The 26303-nt window shown below is 40.4% G+C and overlaps 1 protein-coding gene across 2 annotated transcripts in view; it reads left to right on the top strand.

The window, feature by feature from the left end:
- The window catches only part of LOC133411305 (polypyrimidine tract-binding protein 2-like), a 30024-nt gene extending 4472 nt beyond the window's left edge, over positions 1–25552 (top strand). Inside the window, exons 9-17 of one of the 2 annotated variants that reach the window (XM_061693506.1) lie at positions 456–621; positions 3113–3190; positions 6289–6401; positions 14322–14355; positions 16833–16925; positions 20596–20712; positions 20819–20918; positions 23223–23300; positions 24714–25552. In XM_061693506.1, coding sequence (XP_061549490.1) covers positions 456–621; positions 3113–3190; positions 6289–6401; positions 14322–14355; positions 16833–16925; positions 20596–20712; positions 20819–20918; positions 23223–23300; positions 24714–24843 — 909 coding nt within the window. In that variant the 3' untranslated portion in view covers positions 24844–25552. The remainder of the gene's footprint in view (positions 1–455; positions 622–3112; positions 3191–6288; positions 6402–14321; positions 14356–16832; positions 16926–20595; positions 20713–20818; positions 20919–23222; positions 23301–24713) is intronic. The other variant, XM_061693507.1, reaches the window with a different exon arrangement.
- The last annotated feature ends 751 nt before the right edge of the window (positions 25553–26303 follow it).

Here is a 26303-nt window from a genome sequence, read left to right on the forward strand (position 1 = left end):
GTCAATATTTATACGAAACTATGGTATGCCATGGTCATGCTGTACCTCCTCAAAAAATGGTGCGATCAAATCATGTCCTAGTACAACCACCTGAAAAATTTGGTTGCAACAGTGCTACTAGTGCAAAAGTTAGTGTAGAGCCCTGCACTGAATGTTGTGAATGTGAATGCTGTGACTGATCACAAACCGAAGCATAGCTAATGAACCAAAGTAATATTTGTCCAAAATTTTGTTCGTAAGCCAAATAGTTCGTGAACCAAGTTTCCCATGTACTGCAATATATGCTGCAATATTTTTCAGCAGAATATTGAGACATTTGGATTTTGTTCTTTAGGTCTTCAAACATTCACAGTGGACAATGAAAATATAATATTTCAGCTGTTTATAATATTTTTTTTGCAAGGACTCTATAACAATAGACTAACTGTTCTGTCTTTTACCTCCTCCTTTCGCAGTCTCTTGATGGACAGAACATCTATAATTCATGCTGTACTTTGAGGATCGATTTCAGTAAACTGGTCAACCTTAACGTCAAATACAACAATGATAAGAGTCGAGATTACACTCGACCAGACCTGCCTACTGGAGATGGAGATTCAAGCAAGGATCATTCTTTATTGGGTAATTACAACAATTACTACAGAGTCTGAAATGCTCAAACATTTTTGCATAGGATTTATTGCTCTACAAAATGATTTTTGTACACCAATTGTGTCGCAATTTTTCAAAACGCTGTTTTAACCACTAATTTGAATAAAGCGTACACCAAGCAGTCACCAGTAATACCCGGAAAGCAGGTAGTTTGGGCGACTGTTTAATGTTGACGCACGATATATATATATTTTTTTTAATGTAGTGTTTATTTCAACTTAAAATTGACAGCCCAAAAAACAGCCCTTTGGGGGGCACAAGCCAATGCAAACGGTAGGCCGGTCCCAAACCCAGATAAATGCAGAGGGTTGCGTCAGGAAGGGCATCCGGCTTAAAACTTTGCCAAACAAATATTAGCGTTCATCTAAAGAATTCCATACCGGATCGGTTGTGGCCCGGGATAACAACGTCCGTTGACCTGCAGGGCGCCGGTGGAAATTCAGCTACTGCGGGTCGAAGACGACGGAAAGGTGGAAAGGGGTTCTTCGGCAGAAAGAGAAGAGGAAAGCACAGACCCTAGAACTGAATGTGGGGAATTTGAATGTTTGTACTATAACAGGAAAACCTAAGGAGGTGGTTGACATGATGATGAGGAGAAAGGTTGATATATTGTGTGGCCAGGAGAGCAGGTGGAAAGGCAGTAAGGCTAGATGTTTAGGGACAGGGTTCAAGTTATGGGTTAGCGTGTTATGTATACCGTGATTAGTGGCTATGGCCCACAGGTAGGATGTGACCTAGAGGTGAAAGAGAAATTCTGGAAGGAGCTAGACGAAGTAGTTCTGAGCATCCCAGACAGAGAGAGAGTCGTGATTGGTGCAGATTGTAATGGACATGTTGGTGAAGGGAACAAGCGTGATGAAGAAGTGATGGGTAAGCACGGCATCCAGGTAAGGAACTTGGAGGGACAGATGGTGGTAGACTTTGCAACAAGGATGCAAATGGCTGTAGTGAACACTTTTTTCCAAAAGAGGCAGGAACATAGGGTGCCCTACAAGAGCAGAGGTAGAAGCACGCAGGTGGATTACATCTTGTGCAGACGATGTATTCTGAAGGAGGTTACCGACTGTAAGACAGCATAGGATGGTGGTGTGTAAGATGACACTGGTGGTGGGGAGGAAGAGCAGAATCAGAATCATCTTTATTTGCCAAGTATGTCCAAAAACACACACAAGGAATTTGTCTCCGGTAGTTGGAGCCGCTCTAGTATGACAACAGATAGTCAATTGACAGAGAACACTTTTGAGACATAAAGACATTGACAAAAAAATTTATTAGGAAGACGAAGGCAGAGAAGAGAACCATGTGGGGAAGGAAGAGAGTTGTGCGGCTTTTCGAGAAGAGCTGAGACAGGCTCTCGGTGGACAGGAGGAGCTGGAGGTGGTGGAACTGAAGATGTTGAGGTTCCCTCTAGGAGTGACCAGATTGGATAAAATTAGAAATGAGCTCATCTGAGGGACAGCAAAGGTTAGATGTTTTGGAGACAAAGTTAGAGAGAGCAGACTTCGATGGTTCGGACACATCCTGAGCAGAGAGTCAGTATATTGGTAGAAGAAGGATGAGGATGGAGCTCCCAGGGAGCTAGAGGAAGACTAAAGAGAAGGTTGATGGATGTCGTGAGGGAAGACCTGAGGGCAGTTGGTGTTCGAGAGGAGGATGCAGGAGATTACATGGAAAAGGATGACATGCTGTGGCGACCCCTAACGGGACAAGCCGAAATGAAAAGAAGATGACGAAGATTAAGAAATTTGTACTCAGTGTTTAAGATGGATTGAGTGAATCTGGAGATGAGTAAGCGTTCAGTGATTCCTATAAAATGTGGACGTGGGAGTGGCTACATAAATTATAAACATCTATAGGATGAGAGTGTGAGTGAGGGGATACCCAAGCAATTAGTATATTCATGAGTTATTTGTTGCAATGAGTGAGTGGCCCCACACCTCGCGAAAAATTCCCAGGGGTGTATGCCTGCGGACACATGCAAGTGAATTGACACCGTTTCGCATGCACAATGACTGACAGAAGTGTCCTGTGCCTGCCCCGTGGTGGCTGAGGACCCCACCCAATCAATCGAGAGGTGGGATCGGGCCCAGGAGTCCACCGATAGCAGCCCGGTGGACGGGACACGTCCTACACCAAGGAACCCAGGGCGGTCTGCCGGCCCTCCGACGCGCCAAGAAAACCGGCCACCCGGAGGGACCCAATGACCCCCATTATAGTTGCATTAAAAATAAATTATTATTTATTCATTTATTTTAAACACCATACATTTTTGAGTCAGCGGTGATGAACTGTCAACAAGCGGTTTCGGGGTCTGTTCCCTTAAAATAAAATAAAAAGGAAAAAGCAATAAATGGGAAAATGTAAGGGTTTTTTTTTGTTTTTTTTTAAATCAGCAGATAGCTGAAACTGCGGGTGCATGACTACGACTGTCTACTGTAATTCTAAATCTGCTTTCTTATAGGTACCCCATCTGGAGCAATAGCATCATACTCAAGTGGGGCAGGTTATTCATCCTCTCTCTCCCTCTCGCAGGGTGCAGGTACATACAGTATATTTTTGTTTTCAGTATACTTTTTCATATTTAAGATTTTTTTTTATATGTATTTCTTAGATGAAAGTCATTAAAACTAGACACTATTTTCCTTACTGATGCAAAATATGTTCAGTATCATGTTATCTGCAAGTGTAGCTTATAGTGGGTACAGAAAGTTAAATTTTTCACTCTGTTATATTGCAGCCATTTTCTAAAATCATTTGTCGATTTATTTCCACATTAATGTACACACAGCATCCCATATTGACCAGAAAAAAAATGGATTTTTTGCAGATGTATTCAAAAAAGAAAAAGTATTCAGACCCTTTGCTGTGACACTCATATATTTAACTCTGGTGCTATCCATTTCTTCTGATCATCCTTGAGATGGTTCTACACCTTCTTTGGAGTCCAGCTGTGTTTTATTATACTGATTAGACTTGATTAAGAAAGCCACATACCTGTTTAAGTCCTTACAGCTCACAGTGCATGTCGGAGATAATGAGAACAATGAGGTCAAAGGAACTGCCTGAAGAGCTCAGAGACAGAATTGTGGCAAGGCACAGATCTGGCCAAGGTTACAAAAACATTTCTGCTGCACTTAAGGTTCCTAAGAGCACCGTGGCCGCCATAATCCTTAAATGGAAGACGTTTGGGATGACCAGAACGCTTTTTAGAGCTGGCCGTCCGGCTAAACTGAGCAATCGTGGGAGAAGAGCCTTGGTGAGCGAGGTAAAGAAGAACCCAAAGATCACTGTGGCTGAGCTCCAGAGATGCAGTCAGGTGATGGGAGAAAGTTCTCGAAGGTTAACCATCACTGCAGCTCTCCACCAGTCAGGGCGTTATGGCAGCGTGGCCCGACGGAAGCCTCCCCTCAGTGCAAAACACATGAAAGCCCGCATGGAGTTTGCTAAAAAAACAAACACCTGAAGGACTCCAAAAGGATGAGAAATAAGATTCTCTGGTCTGATGAGACCAAGATAGATTGGCCTTAATTCAAAGCGGTATGTGTGGAGAAAACCAGGCACTGCTCATCACCTGTCCAAAGAGATATCCTGGAAGAAAACCTTCTCCAGAATCAGAATCATGCCAAGTATGTCCAAAAAACACATAAGGAATTTGTCTCCGGTAGTTGGAGCTGCTCTAGTACGACAACGCTATCCACCAACGTTTACTATCCAACCTGACAGAACTGGAGAGGATCTGCAAGGAGGAATGGAAGAGGATACCCAAATCCAGGTGTGAAAACTTGTTGCATCGTTCCCAAAAAGACTCATGGCTTTATGAGCTCAAAAGAGTGTTACTACTATATACTGAGAAAAGGGTCTGAATACTTATGGCTTCGTGATATTTCAGTTTTTCTTTCATAAATCTGCAAACATTTCAACAATTCAGTTTTTTCTGTCAATATGGGGTGCTGTGTGTACATTGATGAGGGGGAAAAAATTAAATTAATGGCTGCAATATAACAGAGAGTGAAAATTTTAAGGGGGTCCGAATAGTTTCTGTACCCGCTGTATGTATAATATTGTTGGTGACTATTGTGTATGAATACGTACAACCCCAATTCCAATGAAGTTGGGACGCTGTGTTAAATATAAATAAAAACAGAATACAATGATTTTCAAATCATGTTCAACCTATATTTAGTTGAATACACTACAACGACAAGATATTTAATGTTCAAACTGATAAACTTTGTTTTTAGCAAATAATCATTAACTTAGAATGTTATGGCTGCAACACGTGCCAAAAATGCTGGGAGAGGTGGCAAAAAAGACTGAGAAAGTTGAGGATTGGTGATCAAACACCTGTTTGGAACATCCCACAGGTGAAAAGGCTAATTGGGAACAGGTGGGTGCCATGACTGGGTATAAAAGGAGCTTCCTTGAATTGCTCTGTCATTCACAAGCAAAGATGGGACGAGGTTCACCTCTTTGTGAACAAGTGTGTGAGAAAATAGTGGAACAGTTTAAGGACAATGTTCCTCAATGTACAATTGCAAGGAATTTAGGGATTTCATCTTCTACGGTCCATAATATCATCAAAAGGTTCAGAGAAGCTGGAGAAATCACCGCATGTAAGCGGCAAGGCTGAAAACCAACATTGAATGCCCGTGACCTTCGATCCCTCAGGCGGCACAGCATCAAAAACCGACATCGATGTGTAAAGGATATCACCACGTGGGCTCAAGAACACTTCAGAAAACCAATGTCAATAAATACAGTTCAGTGCTACATCCGTAAGTGTAACTCTACTATGCAAAGCAAAATCCATTTATCAACAACACCCAGAAACGCAGCCGGCTTCTCTGGGCCCGAGCTCATCTAAGATGGACTGATGCAAAGTGGAAAAGTGTTCGGTGGTCCGACGAGTCCACATTTCAAATTGTTTTGGGAAATTGTGGACGTCCCCCCAGAACCATCCTGACTGTTATGGCCGCAAAGTTCAAAAGCCAGCATCTGTGATGGTATGGAGCTGTGTTAGTGCCAATGGCATGGCTAACTTACACATCAGTCCAGACCTGTCTCCCATTGAAAATGTGTGGCACATTATGGAGGGTAAAATACGGCAACGGAGAACCCGGACTGTAGAACGGCTGAAGCTGTACATCAAGCAAGAATAGGAAAGAATTCCACCTACAAAGCTTCAACAATTAGTGTCCTCAGTTCCCAAACGTTTGGTGAATGTTGTTAAAAGAACAGATGATGTAACACAGTGGTAAACATGACCCTGTCCCAGCTTTTTTGGAACGTGTTGCAGCCATAAAATTCTAAGTTCATGATTATTTGCTAAAAACAATAAAGTTTCTCAGTTTGAACATTAAATATCTTTGTAGTTGATTCAATTAAATATAGGTTGAACATGATTTGAAAATCATTCTATTCTGTTTTTATTTCTGTTTAACACAACGTCCCAACTTCATTGGAATTGGGGTTGTACATCAAAACAACACGTTCCCTTAATATGTAGTTTTTTGTTTTTTTTATTATAATTAAAATTTGCTTTAATATATGTTACGCTTTAACATGTTACCATGGCCTTAAACATATGCCCATTCATCGTTTTATAGTGTTGTATGATACGTTTCTGCTGTCTAACAGGAGGTGTTAGCCCTCTGAGTGCTGCTGCCGCTGCGGCAGCTGCTGCGGGACGTGTTGCTCTGTCAGGGTCCGGAGTTTCTGGAGTCCTGTTGGCATCTAACCTGAATGAAGAGGTACACTAAGCATACACACTACGTATGTTTGCTTGTGTTAGTGTGGCACAAGATGTCTCTGGTTTAGTAGTAAGTAGTAAGCCTTTTTAATTTCTACAAAACTGACACAAATTAACATCAGGTACAAGACATAATGACATACCTATACTTTTTCTGACAACTAACATACATGTACTTAGTTTTCTATTAACTCTTGTCAATTTTCTATCAGCCCTAAAGTGTTTTCTACATTATTTATTATACATACATCATAGTTATATCTGTAACAACAATCTTTTCTTTTAATGACTTATGTCATAGACTATTTCTCTCTACTGTTTCAATTCATCTTTGCGCATCTCCCTGTTGAGAGGGCCTTTACAGTGGAGTGGTGGTTTTCACATTTCTTTCCCCATGTGGCGTTTTCGTGCAACAGCTGTGTTCATCGCCCCCTAATGACGAAACAGTAGCATCACTTGCTTTTATAGCGGAACCTCTGAGGTCGAATGCAATCTGTTCTTGGATGCTTGTCAACCACTGTAGAAATCTGTTTCAGGGTCAAACTGTCCTCAACATACAAGCTTTATTAACTGTTCAGCCAATCTTTCAAGTTACAATTCAACATTAACAATGGCAAAGAACTGAAAACATTTAACCACTGTCAAAAGCAAAATGTAAAAATGTTGACAAAGATTGAGTAGGGGCGTCACATTGCAGACACACCTAATTGCATCTGACTTTTAAATATGTAAATAAGTTAAACATCAACCTCTTAACTCTTAGGAATAGCAATGTGTACAGTAGGGCTGGGTGATGATCAAAATGTAATCGTGATTTTGATTTTGGCTTTTCACAATCATAAAAACATAATAAAATCTAAGAAAAATTATTGTGCTGAACGTTGCTGTGTACAGTGCCACCAGAAAGTCTTTACACCGCTTCACCTTTTCCACATTTTTCTATGTTACAGACTTATTCTAAAGCTGATGTGAGTATAGGTTGGTAGGTATAGGATGGATGGACAGCGTCGGTGGACGGCCATTTTTAGGTCTTTCCAGAGATGTTCGATTGGATTCAAGTCCGGGCTCTGGCTGGACCACTCAAGGACATTCACAGGCTGCTCCTGAAGCCACTCCTTTGTTATGTTGGCTGTGTGCTTTTGGTCATTGTCATGTTGGAAGGTGAATCGACGCCCTAGTCTGAGTTCCAGAGCACTGTGGAGCAAGTTCTATTGAAGAATTTCTCTATATTTGGCAGCTGTCATCTTACCCTCTGTGCGGACTAGTCGCCCAGTTCCTGCAGCATAAAAACAGCCCCACAGGATGATGCTGCCACCACCATGCTTCACAATAGGGATGGTGTTAGCCAGGTGATGAGCAGTGCCTCCTCTTCTCAAAATATGACCCTTGCAATTCAGTCCAAAAAGTTCTATTTTGGTTTCATTAGACCAGAGAATTTTGTTTCTGCAGGTCTGAGAATCCTTAAGGGGCCTTTTGGCAAACTCCAATCAGGCTGCCATGTGCCTTTCCGTGAGAAGTGGTTTCCATCTGGCCACTCTACCATAAAGGCCTGAATGGTGGAGTGTGTTAGCAATAGTTGACCTTCTGGATGGTTCTCCTATCTCCGCAAGGGAACACTGGAGCTCCGCCTTAGTGACAATCGGGTTCTTGTTCACCTCTATAACCAAGGCCCTTCTTCCCCGGTTACTCAGCTTGGTCGGATGGCCAGATCCAGGAACAGTCCTGGTGGGTCCAAACGTCTTCCATTTCTAAATAATCAAGACCACAATGCTTTTCGGGACCTTCAATGCTGCTGAAATTCTTTCGTATCCTTCCTCAGATTTATGCCTTGACACAATCTGGTCTCAGAGGTCTGCAACAAAACAATTCCTTAGACTTCATTGCTTAGTTTCTGCTCTGATATGCACTGCCAACTATGAGACCTGATATAGACAGTAGGTGTATGTGCCATTCCAATTGATGTTAAATCAACTGAATTTACCACAGGTGGACTCCATTCAAGTTGTAGAAGCATCTCAAGGATGAGCAGTGGAAATCAGAGGCACCTGAGCTTAAGTTTGAGTGTCATAGCAAAGGGTGTAAATACTTGTGTACCTTTTATGTTGGAATTTTTTGATTTTTTTATTAATTTACACAAATGTCTGAAAATATGTTTTTACTTTGTCATTAAGGGATATTTTGTGAATATTAATTTTTTTAAAGAAAACTGTACTCAAATCAGCTTTAGAATAAGTCTGTAATATAGCAAAATGTGAAAAACGTGAAAAGGTGTAAATATTTTCTGGTGGCAGTGTATGTATGCAAGTTCCTGCATTGTAAAAGCACTCTGAATGCAGTCCCTGTTTTGCTTGCAGTAAGCATGTGATGTATTTTATTCTGCCCTCCCTGCACGTCCTTTAAGCTGTTTATTGACACCCCAATTAGAGTTTACTGTAAAACTAAACACACAACAAAAGGAATTACACACATTTTAAATACAAGACAACATTGCCAGCTTAAAGCTAGCACTCAAGAGAAACCCCTATTGACCGGCTAGCAAAAATTAGCATTAGAAATCACGGGACGGATTTACCTTCAAATCACGGATATTCACATAAATCCTGCCGTAGCACGTACAGACAGGTAATATATCAATACTCACAGGCATATATTGTTCCTAATCTGCGAAAAATGAGTGATATTAATAAAGTTCGCCACCTTCTTCGACTCTTAATGGAAATGAATGTATGCCAGCGCCACACTGCCCCAAAGAGGCCTAGGCGTACACAGCAGGAACAGGAGTTATTTATTTTAATGTACTGTTTTTTTATTGCTATTATTTTGCGTGTTACAAATTTATTTTCTGGTTGTTCTTTTAAGTGATATTTAACGTTGCATTTAGGTGGTTGAATAAATATTGCATTTTGAAATCAATAAATAATCGTGTTTATTCATTGTGAGTTCAATATCAATCAAAATATCGTGGTTATTTTTTCCTTAATTGCCCGGCGTGAAAGTCTATATTCTCACCTCCTTTCCCACTACTTGTTGAGGCTGTACTTTGAATTACCAATTGTACAACCACAAGGGCATTCGATTTTAGAGGTTCAACTGTACCTGCAACACTTAAGTGTTTAATTTGTGTATTGCTACCATTTGTCATGGGCATGTGTCTGAGTTGGATCATTCTTCCGCTATCAAATGCCCATATAAACTTCGTGGTCATTAAAGCCATTTTTATTTAATCTTAACACTTAATAAAGCAATTGCACCCCTATTTTATTAATTACCTCTCATCTTATTTTGCAAAATGAAAGCTTCAACATGCCATAAGCATTGACATCTGTCCTACAGCTCTGTTGACTGTTCTGTTGGCTTGTTTAAATAGATACATGACCTCTTAGAAGTAACAAGAAAATATGGAATAGCAATGTCAAACAAGAGTTTGTGTTCTTCACAAACTGTCCTACAAAAAACATTTCATTGTTGTCTGTCAACAATAATGGTGTTACTGGTTTCTATATAACAATTTAGTTGTATTTTGTATCCCCTGTATCGTAGTCATCTATTAGTTGATCTTACCACTGTAGAGTAATTGGTAATATGGAAAAATCTGATTCCATCACCCTGAACGGGATAGGCGTTATAGAGGATGGATTGATGGATGACAAATCCACCGTGGGTGAGGCCATCATTCCCAGATAGACCTGTGGTGAAAGCCAGTCTTGTTTTGATATAAATATAAGCGTGCATTTCTTTGCAAGCTGAAGTGCAATACCAGTCATGTGATTTTTAACTGTTATAGATGGCAAATATATAACTGTGCTATATAGGTTGTATGGTTATGTATGTATTTTTGTTGTGTTTGTGTGTCACTTTTCAGTCAAATGTCCTGATACAGTGGAACCTTGACAGAACGGACTAATAGGGAAGGGGGATCGTCCAATGTAGCCGATTGTCTGTTACATTGAAGCACATTTTTTGGGGAGAGGGGGGCATATGCACCCGTATTACTGTACAGTACAAAATTGTTTTGTGGGTTTTTTTTTCATGGCCTGAAATTCCCAGTACACTACAAAGTTATTGTAAATACATATTTTTTTAAAAAGCTTGAAAATGTGTGAATGTTTCACCTTTTATCCAAACTTACGCTGGTGTGCTTGGTCATGGTGACATTGTTGACGTGCAGTACTCCTCATAGAGTCGCTTTCATGAGCTGCGAGTAATTAGTGTGCTTCCTCGTTCCAAATCTGTGGCCAAACGCCAACGGCTTGACAAAAATAAACTGTTCCTGTACCAAAAATAGCATGTTCCAGACACCAAAGATTTGTTTTTCACTCTTCAAGAGTTAACGCCACAGCCATGCCGCTCTCTCTTTCTGCTCTAAAGTATGTACAACCCCAATTCCATGAAGTTGGGACGCTGTGTTAAGCATAAATAAAAACAGAATACAATGATTTGCAACTAATGTACAACCTATATTTAATTTAATACACTAAAAAGACAAGATAGTTAATGTTCAAACTGATAAACTTTGTTTTTAGCAAATGATCATTAACTTAGAAATTTAAGGCTGCAACATGTTCCAAAAAAGCTGAGACAGGTGGCAAAAAAGACTGAGAAAGTTGAGGAATGCTCCTCAAACACCTGTTTGGAACATCCCACTAGTGAACAGGCTAATTGGCAACATGTGGGTGCCATGATTGAGGATAAAAGGAGCTTCCCTGAATTGCTCAGTCATTCACAAGCATAGATGGGGTGAGTTTCACCTCTTTGCGAACAAGTGCGTGAGCAAATAGTCGAACAGTTTAAGGACAATGTTCCTCAACGTACATTTGCAAGGAATTTAGGGATTTCATCATTTACGGTCCATAATATCATCAAAAGATTCAGAGAATCTGAAGAAATCACTGCATGTAAGCGGCAAGGCCGAAAACCAACATTGAATGCCCGTGACATTCGATCCCTCAGGCGGCACTGCATCAAAAACCGACATCAGTGTGTAAAGGATATCGCCACATGGGCTCAGGAACATTTCAGAAAACCAATAAATAACCAGTAAATACAGTTCGGCGCTAGATCCGTAAGTGCAACTTGAAACTCTAGTATGCAAAACAAAAGTCATTTATCAACAACAACCAGAAACGCTGCCGGCTTCTCTGGGCCGAGCTCAACTAAGATGGACTGATGCAAAGTGGAAAAGTATTTGGTGGTCCGACGAGTCCACATTTCAAATTGTTTTAGGAAATTGGACGTCGTGTCCTCCGGGCCAAAGAGGAAACGAACCAGCCGCACTGTTATGGACACAAAGTTCAAAAGCCAGCATCTGTGATGGTATGGGGCTGTGTTAGTGCCAATGGCATGGTTAACTTGCACATCTGTGACAGCACCATTAATGCTGAAAGGCACATACAGGTTTTGGAGAAACATGCTGCCATCCAAGCAACGTCTTTTTCATGGACACCCCTGCTTATTTCAGCAAGACTATGCCAAACCACATTCTGCACGTGTTACAATAGCATGGCTTCGTAGTAAAATAGTGTGGGTACTAGACTGGCTTGCCTGCAGTCCAGACCTATCTCCCATTGAAAATGTGTGGCACATTATGAAGCGTAAAATACGACAACTGAGAACCCGGACTGTTGAACAGCTGAAGCTGTACATCAAGCAACAATGGGAAATAATTCCACCTACAAAGCTTCAACAATTAGTGTCCTCAGTTCCCAAACGTTTATTGGAAGTTGTTAAAAGAAAAGTTGATGTAACACAGTGGTGAACAGCAGCTTCTTTGGAACGTGTTGCAGACATAAAATACTAAGTTAATGATTATTTGCTAAAAACAATAAAGTTGATCAGTTTGAACATTAAATCTTGTTTTTGTATTGTATGCAATGAAATATAGGTTGAACATGATTTGCAAATCATTGTATTCTGTTTTTATTTATGTTTAACGCAACGTCCTAACTTAATTGGAATTGGGGTTGTACAACAGACAATCAATATCACCATCGTCACATGTCCACCACGTTAATGCTCCACATTCAACATGGCTGCCACGTAGGCACGGGAGACGCATCTTTTGGAATTGGTTCTAGTAATATTGTATATCTGTGACCTGGAAATACATTGGTCCCATTCTCTGTCTGCATAGCGCCGCAGCGCTGGTAAACAAAAGTGCACAGACTTTTGTCAATGGCATTTTAAGTGACAAATGGAAATGACATTTGGACACATTGTACAATCCCGACGGTCCGTTTTATCCGATATCCATTATATCGGGGTCTGTTTGATCTAAGTTCCACTGTACTGACTTCCAGTTATGTATCGCTACCCCCTTTTGGTTTGATCTGTTCCACCCATCTTTCATGTATTTATTTCCTGCCTTGTTCATTTCCATGTTCTTTTCCTTAACTGATTAATTCATCCAGCAGTGTGTGTGTGTGTGTGTGTGTTTGCACGCCTGGGGATTTTATGTTCATGTTAGTGATAGACCGATAAGTTTTTTTCAAGGCCGATACAGATTATTAGTTGTCAAGGAGGCTGATAACCAACAAATGGAGCCGATATTCATTTTGCGGTTAAAGGGAAAATATTGGCGTCAAAATTTGAAATAATAAAAACTCCAACACTCGACTTCATTTCAATGCCTTTAAGCGCATTTATAAAACGGATTTTCAAATTTGAAAAATAATTTGTTTATAAAAAAAAAAAAAGAAGCGCGTAGTAGCTTATTTATACACACACTAGCAAACATGGCTCAGATATTCTATAGCCTATACTGCTATATTCGTGTGATGAAAATTTAAGTTTATACTCACCTTATCTTCTTTTAGTTTAGTTTAGTTGTATATTCTTTGTTTTGAGGAAAGAGAGCAAGTCCTCTTCTGTTGCCATTCTCTCAGCTGACATGCGTTGGAAGCAAGTTGTAAATAAGCTACTGTACGGCTACCCCAACGCAGGAAGCTACCGCTAGTTTATCTCATTGTAACGATAAACGTTCTAATTCAATAGTACAGGGAGCTCCCAGGCTCAGCAGCATGTCTTAAAAAGTTAACTGAAAAACTTTAACAAATAGATGGATCCCGAAAGTAAATAAACTGCAAATTTAATTAATAGTTCTCCAAAGTTTCTTTTAAGTGAATAGAGTTAAGAGTTGATATATATCAACTCTTAACTCTATTATATTTATATATATTTTTTTTAATTTATATATATATATATATATACATATATATATATATAAACTTTAATGGGCTCATAGTAATGTTACAAGTAATTGTGTGTTGTAGAGGACTAGGATTACGATTTATGTAGAGTCTGCTGCCTTAACTTACCTTTTGAAACATTTCCTCCCTGGCCCATCTCCATTTGGTAAAACTTTCTCAGAGAGAAGAGCCAAAGTCAACCCTCTAATTATCGGCCGTTGTATTAAACAAAGGCCTATGCCAATATTTGCCAAAATGCCAAATATCGGCCCTGATAATCGGTCGATCACTAACTCCTGTGTGTCTGTTGGGAATCAAGCCAGCACTCATTCACTCCGTTGTTGTTCCACTGATGCTGTTTACTGACCTCTGCTTTGGTTTTTGTCCTCCTCTCCTTCCTTCTCCTTTCCCTGCCTCCTTTCTTTCCTTCTCTGTTCCTCCCCTTCAACCATGTTGTCTTTATTTGTCCCTCCTTATTACCGTGCACCCTTTAATATTGTATGTTTACCCCATTTTATTTTTTCATTGATTTCCTTCCTTTTTGTAATCCGGTCTCATCCAATTTGTGCCATTGTTGACTTCTCCCCAAACAATCTTTGCTCCAATCCTCATCATGGAAACCATCCTCTCCTCCTCGTCCAATGCTGGTTGATCTGATCTCTACCTTCGTCTCTCCTCTTCTTCCTCCTCTGCTCCTCCTCTTCCTGTCCTCTACTCTGCGGTCTCTCTCTTTAAAGATGGTCACGCCTCAAAGTCTCTTTACCCTCTTCGGTATGTTCAATCTCTACTTTTCAGTCTGTTTATCTCTCTCTGTTTATCCAGTTTGCTCTACTTTTTCTTCAGTGATGATATGAACATTCTTGTTCCTTGTAATTTCTCAATAGTGACTATACCTTTTTTCTTAATATCTACTCTCAACATTAGAAGATTGGCGAGTCTAGAGGTGGTCTGGTGGTCTTATCTATTATCTGATGAGAACAAAGAAGTCTAAATTACAACTGTGCTGAGCTTTTGTCATCAACTTGATTTATATTGGAGCTGTGTTGTATACAGGTCTTTGTGTACAACTCCACAGGAAAATGTTTACATATAGTATGTTTGATATGATGTACAATTCCAATGAAGTTGGAACATTGTGTTAAACATAAATATAAACAGAATACAATGATTTGCAAATCATGTTCAACCTATATTTAATTGAATAAAATACAAAGACAAGATATTTAATGTTCAAACTGATAAACTTTCTTGTTTTTAGCAAATAATCATTAACTTAGAAATTTACCACTGTGTTACATCACCTTTTCTTTTAACAACATTCAATAAATGTTTAGGAACTGAGGACACTAATTGTTGAAGCAACTTCATTGGAATTGGGGTTGTATATTCGTCTGGAGCATTTAGCTCTATTTTTGTATTTTACCACGATACTTACATTGTCAGTGTTCAAACAAAGAACAAAACCGTCACATAAGTAACTACGTACTAACTTTTTCATGCCACGTTGTGTAGTTTTACCCAACCAGCATACCGGTTCTGCTTTAATAGACTCTTTGCCCCAATTCGGCTTGATTTATGCTGCATGATTCAAGTAACAAAATTCTGAATGTTTTATTTTGTGTGTGTGTGTGTGTGTGTGTGTGTGTGTCCTCTCTCTCACGTGGCACAATTCAAATATGCAAAATGGCAGTGTAAATAGACAAAAAACGCATGGAATAAGATATCTTCAGATCGGAATTGGGGCTCTTCCAAATGTGGATAAAATTGTGATGCATATTGGATTTCTCCCAATGAGAGGGCAGCGTAACACACAGATACAGTACCCAATCAACGTGAGCTTGACATGATCGAAATACACCATTTAATACTGAAAATACGGTATACTGGTGTCTGTCCAAACCACATTAACAAACACCCGCTCTAAATCTAAACTTGAGGGAAATGATAGACAAATTAAATATCCTGCATTACTGGTCTGTTGATCATTAAATTAGCAAAATAAGTGCTGAAGGCAGCCACTGGAGTTAAGTGGAGGTTCCACTCATTTACAGGTAAGTCAATGGGCGGGAGAAAGCACAGGCCGACTAAATGATGTGTAATTTTTAATATTTGTATTATTTATGTATTGTTGTTTACTTCTGCATTGTCACTGTAAGGGTTTGACACTGTGGAATTATGTATGTGCAGTTTGGGTTTGTACGTCGACGGCTTGTTTCATGTGTTCTGCGAATGTAAACAGCCATTTCAGATACAGCGGATACTACTTTCTACTACTAAATGCTCATAAAATGTAGTAAAAATCTGTGGATAGACGAATCCGTGGGTGCCGTACTTCGAGTATGCGGAAGTCCACTGTATGTGTTAATTTATGTGTATATAACTACGTAGTAAAAAAAAATGTATTACTTTGCACTCCTCATGGCAGTTGGTGAGCAAGATCTTTGTTTCAATCTATAGTTACGCCCAATTGTCACATCAGATGATTTTTTTGTTCTCATCACAAGAATGGATACATTGATCACGCAGGCCACCGTGTTCACTAAAAGACTTATTGTTAAATATTTTCCTGTCTTTTGAACTTTCACTCAAGATTGTATGAAAGAAGTGCTTTCACAATTTTTATTTTCATATCTCCATTCAAACAGTGAAACTGCAGTTGGATCTTCTTCCGCTCTAAACTGATTGCTCTTACAATATTAAAGACTGTCAACCAGCCGCTTTAACGTTTTTGTCCTCTTAAATTTTTGCTTGTACGTGTATGTCATCCTGCATTCACTCTCCAAAGTTGCTATGTAGCTTTTTCTGCCTTAGGTCAGTGCACAACTGTGCTTTTAAAAGGGCATTTTCTTCTTTCACCCTTCATTATATTGTTTTCAAAGCTCCTCTTTTATTTTACACACAGATGATAAACAGGCCATGGTTGACAGTCCTAATCGAAAATTGTTATACACAAGTATTGTATTCAAGTGGCGGTCAAATGGGAAGATCCTGTCCTTTCTGATCCTTTGTCTCTCTAGCACTAACTGAATTCCTTCCATCCTTCACACTTCTCCTTTTTATCTACGTCGGCTCCTCCTCTCCTGCTCTGTCTTTTCTGTCCTCATGCTCTCCTCCACCTTGTGCTCTCTCTCTCTCTCTTGCTCTCTCTCTCTCTCTCTCTCTCTCTCTCTCTCTCTCTCTCTCTCTCTCCCTCTCTCTCCCTGTCTTGGTCCACCTCTCTCTCTCTCTTTGTCTTCCCATATGTTTAGGTGTCTATGGTGACGTGCAGCGGGTGAAGATCCTCTACAATAAGAAAGACAGTGCTCTGATCCAGTTATCAGATAGTAACCAGGCTCAGCTGGGTGAGTTTTTGTGCTTCTGGCAGTCTCTTATTTTCATTTGTCATATCTTTATGCACATCCATCTTCTATATTGCTATTAACACAAATAACAACTAAAATGATATTTTTTTGTGTATTTTTTTTTATAATGTTTGAACTTTGTAATTGTTGCTAATCAGCAACAGTAGATGGTACAGCTTTGAAATGCATCTCGCAGTTGCTCTCTGCTAGTTCTGCAATGATTTTAGCTAAAGGTCTGAACATGTTGCTGACACAGTATCAATCAAACAAAACACTTTAAAGGTGACAAATTCTGGAAAAATAGATTTTTAATTGCTTATACAAACATTTGGGTCTCTGAAGTGCCTTAATAATGCGTTCACACCGGACGCAAAGCTATTTCACTGTGTACTTTTTACTCTTAAGTAATTTTTTGGGAGGACTACTTTAAATGTAATTATCTTAAATGTGTACATCAACATGTACTTGAGCGGTGTGAATAAGTTTTTCTGCGTGAAGAATTGCTACACATCATCAGCACCCTCGTGTTGTGGTCCAGGATTTTTCTACCCCGATTACAAATTGTAAGAGGGCTAGAGATTTACCTGGGTTTTTCGGTCTGTACAGAACATAGGCATTGAAAAAGATAGGCCACAAACACTTTCGGCCAGTTGACTGACCTTCTAATGAAAGGATAATATGCAATGTTCTGGTCAAGTTTATCAACTCTGTTCATGTGCTTGTTGTATTTCACAACACACCCTAGCTTGGAAATGGGCACCTTATTTTTTATGTCCTTTTTTTCCCACACGTCCACTGTTTGCAATGTTTTTGCGGCAGGTTGTTATCAGTTTTACAGTGTGTTTGTCCTGCCACGTAACCACCATTACCTTTCCATTATTGTAGGCAACCGTTCCCTCTGCCCCCATAGTACGTTTTGTTGCCACTTTTATTAGCTGAGGTTCCCCTCGGTTCTTCCTCAGCAACCCGCACACTTTAGTCTCTTGTTCTAGGAGCCGCTCACAAAGGCTAACTGAATTGCAAAAGTTGTCCATGTACAGTGTGTAGCCATGGTCCTACAAGGCGGTCCAGGAGCAAAAAAAAAAACAACAACACTTGAGAGCGTGCAAGATTCCCCCATGTACGGCAGCATATTGAAACAATATCCCGTCTTTGAGTCGCACAGGATATACGATTTTATTCCGTACTTGACGGGTTTTTGTGGGTTTTATACCCGGAAGGACAGGCGCCCTTGCCACTTCATCATTCCCTCATTAATGCAGATGTTCTCTTCAGGCTGGTGCAGTGCGTTGAATTTATTTACCAAATAGTCCAGCACTGGCCAGACTTTGTGCATTTTATCTGAAGCATCATGTGATGTGTTTGTGTTGAAATGGATAAACCGCCATATTATTTGATACCGTTCGTCGCCATTGTTTTACCAAAATAATGTATGGCATAGGATTCCTCAACAGACCAGTACATTGCCACTGTTGTTTTTTGTTTTGTTTTTTTAAACACTAATCCTGTTATAAAGAAGAGTCCCAAAATATTTTGAGCTCTGTAACTGTGAGAGGTTTCCACGCATTGCTTCTGCTGTGTGGCAGACTACTGGCTTGTACTTGTGAGCAAACTAGTTTGTTTCTTTCGCAATATGTTCAAGAAGCTCAGTTGTCAGGAACAGCTCGAGGAAGTCTGGTGGCTGGTCAGAGTTCAGGTCCGCGGCAGCGCCCAGGAGCCCAGGGGTTACCCTGAATGGGACCTTTCTAGGTTCCCAATCAGTAGACGTCCAGCCATCAGCAGCCCCACCGCTGCTTGATGCACGTCCTGTAAATGATAAAAAATTAACATTAAAAAGAAACATTGCTGCAGTGTGAAGTGGAGAAAAATATTTTTTTCAGCTTTCTTGCCAACAGGTCTGCTGCTTTATAGAATTATGTACAATAAGCACAGAATATTTGTTGTCGCTGCAGTGCGATGAGGAAAGGTTAAAAAAATATAAGATTCTACATTACATACATCGTTTGAAAATCTTATTTTTGTGCACTACTGTCTATAAATCAAATGACAAAAAAAATATCTGATTCATCTAGTTATAGATGCTCCAGGCTTTTGTCTACAGAATGCATGATAAACGTGTAGTATTGTAGGACAAACTGTCGTGCTTGTTTGTGCACGCTGCATGATAAAAATGGTAACCATAGTAACCACTCAGACTATGGACGTTAGCTTTGAGGTAAGCAAGTTTTTACCTCTCCCGTGACTTTCTGGGAGCTCAGGGGATGACGCTCTGCTGCTCCCAGATGACACCGATGGACAGTAGTCGCTCAAAGAATCCGACTCAGGCTCACTGATGTCCGAGTCTAACTCAAAATTGGCACTCAATGTTTCGGGGGAATTGTCCACATAATGTCATCCTAAAAAGAAAAAGATGACGAAGTCCAATCGTCATCCTTTTTGGCTTTAAAAAAGTGCTGTTTTAGAGTCAGCTGTTGGTATTTCTTCATATTCTCATACAACCACACTCCTATAACAGTCCACCTCGCCACATGGGTTATCACTGGATATGGGATATGGGAAATGGTCTTCCTCGACGTGCGGACAAAGATCTGATAAAAGCCACTGCTGCCTTGTAGTGTCGATTTATCATACTGAAATCATTCCCAAAGCTTAGGCACTTACTGAGGAGCTGCGCGAAGCCCTTTATTACAATTTTTTAACATAAAACACGGAAAATGTAATTTTACATCCGTGGCACTAAACGGATGGGTTTATGAAAGCGTATTATTTTCGGTCCGTGGCATTAAATGAATTAATAAAATATCACGGCTGTGAAATTTGTAAAAAGACACATGTATCGCACCCTTTGCTTATTTATTTATTTTCATCTAGAATGTATGAAATTTTATACTTGAAATACCTCTGCTTAGTTCTCCAACTAAGGTTGTATATCCCTTTTCGCTATTCATTAGAACGTGAACAGGTGAAATTATGACTTATTATTATTAAAGTTATCCATGCATTCCTAAGTTCCAGATGTTTTTCTGCCGAGGACTGAAATCAGGTCATTCGAATTTCTCAACCTTATCTACGTCACTAGGGAAGATCTACGCCTTCCCTTTCTGCTCCCGAGCCAGCGTGTGCTCACAAATGGCTCTTCTGCATGGAGGCAACCAATCAGAGGACAGGGGGCGGGCTGAGACAAATATGGACAAAGCGGATACAAACTGGGTCGAACAGTCAGAGGGGGCTTTTCTGGACACGCATATGACAAAACCAAGGTGTTTTTTTTAAAATGAAATTGACACTTATACTAAGTCCATGTTAGGGAGTCACTCTATGGAGGTGCAAATAGCCAAAATATGCCCATTTGTTTGTATATGAACCAAAAAAGGAGACCAGACATTCCATTGCGTTACGGTGTGAGTTGACAAAAAAGAAGAGAGGTGCTATGGCGGCGACCAAAACAAAGGTGCTGCCCAATGATGTTGCTTCGAGACAGAAAGAGAACATTACCCAAATGTCTTGGACAAAAACAATTGAATTATGTGGTAATAACCTCATACTGGTCCATTTTATTTTTAATGTTATCGCCACTCAATTAGATATACAGTAGCTAAGATGTGTGTCTGTGTATGTGTACACACATACCCACTCACGTCTTTCTTTTCTTGTCCCGCGTTGTCTGTAGCCATGAGCCACCTGAATGGACAGAAGGTGTTTGGTAAAGTGATGAGAGTGACACTGTCCAAACATCAAACTGTGGCTCTGCCCAGGGAAGGACTAGATGATCAGCTCTTAACTAAAGGTGAGCGCACAGTCTTGGACCACACATGACACTGTAACTTCATACAACGTTCACTGATCCCAGAAATTGTGAAGTTAGACTTTAAATGAAAATGTTTTTTCCCCAGATTTTTCTGGGTCTCCACTACATCGGTTCAAGAAACCAGGATCCAAAAACTTCCAGAACATCTTTCCTCCCTCTGCAACACTGCATCTCTCCAATATCCGGTAGAGCTTATATTATCCAGCATTTATTCTATATTCATTTGGTACAACTGCATAATCAAGAGAGACACTATCCATCCATCCATTTTCCGTACCGCTTATCCTCACCAGGGTTCCAGGCGTGTTGGAGCCTATCCCACCTATCTTCGGGCGAAAGGTGGGATACACCCTGAACTGGTCGCCGACCAATCGCGGGGTACATATCAACAAACAACCATTTGCACTCACATTAACACCTACGTGAAATTTAGACTCTTCAATTAACCTACCATGCATGTTTTGGGGATGTGGGTGGAAACCAAAACTGATTAGTTAATGAATTGACCATTAAGATAACTACATTGCTCAAAACATCCCGGCCTTGCCTGTGTGGAGTTTGCATGTGCCTTCGTGGTTTTTCCCCGGGTACTCCAGTTTCCTCTCACATCCCAAAACATGCGTGGTAGGTGAATTGAAGATTCTAAATTGTCCGTAGGTGGGAATATGAGTGCGAATGGTTTGTTTGTTTATACAGAGGGTACGGAAAGTATTCAGACCCCCTTAAATTTTTCACTCTTTGTTATATCGCAGCCATTTTTCTTTTTGCAATACGGCTGTGTTTAGATTTACATGAAACCACCCACGGGCACAGACACCCAAATTTTTAAGAGAGACACTGGGCAAAAATGGCATTCATGGGAAAATTCCAAGGTGAAAACCATTGCTGACACAAAAAAAAAAACTGCGATTGGCTGGCGACCAGTTCAGGGTGTACCCCGCCTCTCACCCGAAGATAGCTGGGATAGGCTCCAGCACGCCCATGACCCTAGTGATATAAGTGGTACAGAAAATCTTAACCTTTCTTTCTATGGTGTGGGTACCTATGTGACTCCTTCCGGGTTCAGACGTGGACTGCGGTCCTCCAGTTAGTGACTTCTGTATGTCGCCACGATCGAGCAAGCCAGAGCGAGCTGCTTAGCTCGCTAGCTAGTTAGCTGACGGCCTAGCAAACCTAATAGAATAGTTAGCTTTTCCTAAAGTGTCCAAGGTGTGGTCATCTTCAGAGCAAAACTCGTTCCGCCAGCAGCTCGCTGCGTCGTGAGCGGCGCGCCCGAAGTTACCACAACAATGAAAATTGATCCAGTCCGGAAAAAAGTATCGGAAATCTGGACCGAGTACAAATAAAATGGGAAAGTTGTGAAAGGAAATAGTCCTGGTAGACCAAGTAAGACCACAGAGCATCAAGATACAAAACTTTAAGCAATAAGTCTTGAAAATAGAAAATTGACAACAAATGAGGTACAAATAGGTGGAAACTGGAGTCGTCTGTGACTGAATTGTAAGAAACTGCCTAAAGCAAATGTGATTTACATCCAGAAAAGCCAAACGAAAGCCATCCTTAACACCTCAACAGAAAAAAGCAAGGCTATAGTGGGATGAAGAAAAGCAATCATGGACTGTGGATTACTGGATGAAAGTGATAGTCAGTGATGAATCGCGAATCTGCATTCGGCAAGGTGATGATGCTGGAACTTTTGTTTGGTGGCATTCCAATGAGATTCATGAAGCTGACTGCCTGAAGAAAGCATGCACATTTCTGCGGTCATTTAGGATATGGGGCTGTGTGTCAGGTAAAGGCACAGGGGAGATGGCAGTCATTACATCTTCAATAAATGCACAAGTTTACATCGAGATTTTGGACACTTTTCATCATCGATTGAAAGGATGTTTGGTGATGACATTTTTCAAGATAATGCTTCTTGCCATAGAGCAAAAAAACTTAAAAATCTTCCTTCAAAAAAGATAATGTCAATATCATGGCCTGCAAGTAGTCCAGATCTCAATCCTGTTGAAAATCTGAGGTGGAAATGAAAAAAATGGTCAACGACAAGGGTCCAACCTGCAAAGCTGAGTTGGTAATCACAATCAGAGGAAGTTGGAACCAGATTGACTAAGAATACATTGTTTAACTTTAAATCCATGCCTCAGCGACTGCAAGATGTTTCAAAGACATGAGGGGTTGCACCAAAGTACGAGTTGTCATTTTGCGATTCCATAATTTTTCCTCTACTTGCTCTGAAAACAAAAACAAATTCTGACTGACTACAACAATTTTCTTTCTTTCTTTTTTGTGTTTCTTCAAGTCAGAAGGTTTTTATTTTGAATAAAAATAGTTTTATGGAACATCCGTGAGTTGCCTTTTTCTCTAAAATTAGACATCTAAATGATCATCGTCCAGGAGCGGTGATCCCATAATTTTAAAATAATTGTATGTGGCAGTGTTGTCAGTGTTCTGTCGTCCAAAACACTTTGTGTGTCTTTGTCCAGGGATGGCATCGGAGAAGACGACCTGCGTCTCCTGTTCTCCAATAGCGGGGGGGCGGTCAAGGCCTTTAAGTTCTTCCAGTAAGAAGCACTTCAATTTAAATCTTTGTAACTTCCATCCATTATCCTGCTTATCCTGTTCAGGGTCAAAGGTAAGATGTAGCCTATCCCAGATGACTTTTGGCGGGGTGGTGTACAGCCTGGACTGGTCGCCAGTCAGTTACAGGCCACATACACACGTGGACAGAATTGTTGGTATCCCTCTATTATTGAAAGAAACCCCACAGCGGTCACAGAAATCACTTGACTTTGGAAAAAGTAATAATAAATTAAAAAAAATTGAAAATTAACCAATGAAAATGAGACATTGCGTTTGAATTGTGGTTCAAGAGAATTCAAACGCATGAAACAGGCTTGGACAAAAGTGATGGTACCCCGAGAAAAGGTTGCAAATAGGGACATGACCATAGGGACATGTTCAAACAAGGTGTCCTCTGACCTGTCATGTCGCCTGTAGGGGTAGGATGGTCCAATCAGTTTTTTATACTGCTGATTCTGATACCAATCATTGATATTTGAGATCTGCCGATACCGTTCATATGGATTATCTGTAAATTTTTCAATTTATTTATGGTGAGTGGTATTGGCTCTATGATCCGACATGTCTGTTTGGGTTTGCTTGGCATGTGTTGTGCGCCTGGGTGGATTATGGGGGGGGGGAAAATAATAATCACGATTTTGATTGATATTAAATATCACGATTAAAAAAAAAACACTTATTCATTTATTTTAAAACGTAGTTATTTAACAACAAAAACTAAGCTTTAAATATAACTTAAAAGAACCAGAAAATATATTTGTAACAAGTAAAATAATATATTTAAATAATAGAAGTAAAAAAAACACCCACGGGTACAGACACCCAAATTTTTAAGAAATACACTGGGCAAAAATGGGAAAGTTCTAAGGTGAAATCCATTGCTGACACAAAACAAAAACTGTGATTGGCTGGCAAGCACTTCAGGGTGTACCCCGCCTCTCCCCCGAAAGACAGCTGGGATAGGCTCCAGCACGGCCGCGACCCTAGTGAGGATAAGCGGTACAGAAAATGGAGGGACAAAAAAAACACAAAGGTACGTCTCAGCCTTGCAAAGAAACATTTTGATGATCCTCAAGAAATAGTCTGTGAACTGATGAGACAAAAGTTGGCTTTTGGGAACAAAGAGTGCAGGTGTCTGCATGGTGAGCAGAGAGCGAAAAAGGGTGGGGTATTGTCAGTGAGTGTTTTTTCGTGATTTTGCCTGTGAGAGTGAAGAGCGTGCATGTGCCAGTTAACCGTGGAGTAGCGTTCACAGTGGTGGGTGTCAAAGGTAGCACTGGTCGGCTGCGTGGTATGAGGTGTCTAGCTTGCGGAATTGAACCCCGCGTAAATCCAGGCTTACGTTTCATCATTTTGGTAATGTCACGTGTTGCTCTGTGCTCCTCCTCCTCCAGGGACCGTAAGATGGCCTTGATCCAGATGTCGTCAGTAGAAGAGGCCATCCAGGCGCTGATGGACCTTCATAATTACGACATGGGCGGGAATCACCATCTCAAAGTTTCCTTCTCCAAGTCCACCATCTAAACTTGGCAGCCGATGTGAAGTGCTGCACTAAGCGAGGAGGTCGCTGTCGTTGTACACTTAATGTCAAAAACACAGAAAAAGTGTCAAATTCAAGGTTTCTTCAGTTTCTTGACCAGTAGAAGGCCAGAAGGTTGTTGACATTATTAAAACTCAACACTTTGATGGACTAAGAACTAATGATGTGGTGCCCTGCTCCTTCCTAAGGTGTGATCCGGCGTCACGTCACAGCTGTTTGAGCCATGCCTTCTGTCCCTCTCTTTCCGGGCTTTATCACCAAACCATGTGATATGTTCACATATGTCATGTTGAAACTTGGAAAAACCTCCCCGGCCCGAATGTTTTCTTTAGACACAGATCGCACTCAACATTATGGGAGTCTTTCAAACTAGCCGGGCTTTCTGTTAATCTCGTGAACAACCACGACCCCTCCAAGGAGACAACTAAAGTACGCATTGACTTCCGCATATGACATGGAATGAACTTGACGTATAGATAGTCACCTGTAATGTTTTGTTCAAGCCTTTTGGTTAAACTGGTCTGGACAAGGTTTCCACACACGTTTCTGGTCTTGGGCTCTGGTTTTAGAGGAGACCGTTTAGACCGAAGTACATGTCTTTAGATAGTCAGTTTAGATCTTACACTTGATTCTCGGCAATTTGAAGATGTTATTTTATCATTAACATTGCTCGGTCTCATTTTGTAAATTCATTACTTAGTTTTACTTTTTTTTTTTTTTTTTTTTTTTTAAATAAACATTTGTGTCATTTAAGCTGCGGTCGTCTGTCAGTTTTCATTCTCGCTCATCTAGTTCCAATGCGTGGATCCAAGTTTCATTTTAGGGGATTGTAGCATTTTTATACTTCAGTTTGTGAAATGAGCTCTTTTCAGCACAAGTTAAACTTTTTTTCCCCCAACCAGCAAATGTTGTATTTTGTGTGTTTTCAGGCCATGATGTCCATCCTCCCCATTTTGGCTGTCTTTCTCTTTTCACCCATCTATCTTCTTTTGACTGCCCTGCTTCATCCTCATGTCGGAAGACGCGATACTTAAGAGATATACCGGTATGATCAAATTCAGATTTAAGAGCAAACTCATTCTCCGATCTCCTTTACGGTGGCTGTTCAATGATAAAGCAGTACAGTACAGTATAGTACTGTAGTGCCAAAGTCATTTTGTTGTGTTTTGGATCAAAAATGCAGAATCGCAATCCAAAAATATGTCAATATGCGTATGTCAAAAATAAGCAAGGAGTTTGTCTCCAGTAGATGGAGCCACTCGAGTGCAACAATACGCAGCTAAACACTTTTGAGACATACACACTAGTAGCAGTTGAATGGCGAGAGGGACGAAGCTGTTGCGATGTCTGCTGCTTTTAGTTTGCATTGTTCGGTAGCTGCAAGAGGACTTGGTGTGGAATTTGTCTTCGGTTCAGGTCCAGAAAATACAATGGTGTCATCTTA

The sequence above is a fragment of the Phycodurus eques genome, chromosome 13, assembly GCF_024500275.1.
Source record: "Phycodurus eques isolate BA_2022a chromosome 13, UOR_Pequ_1.1, whole genome shotgun sequence".
NCBI lineage: Eukaryota > Metazoa > Chordata > Actinopteri > Syngnathiformes > Syngnathidae > Phycodurus > Phycodurus eques.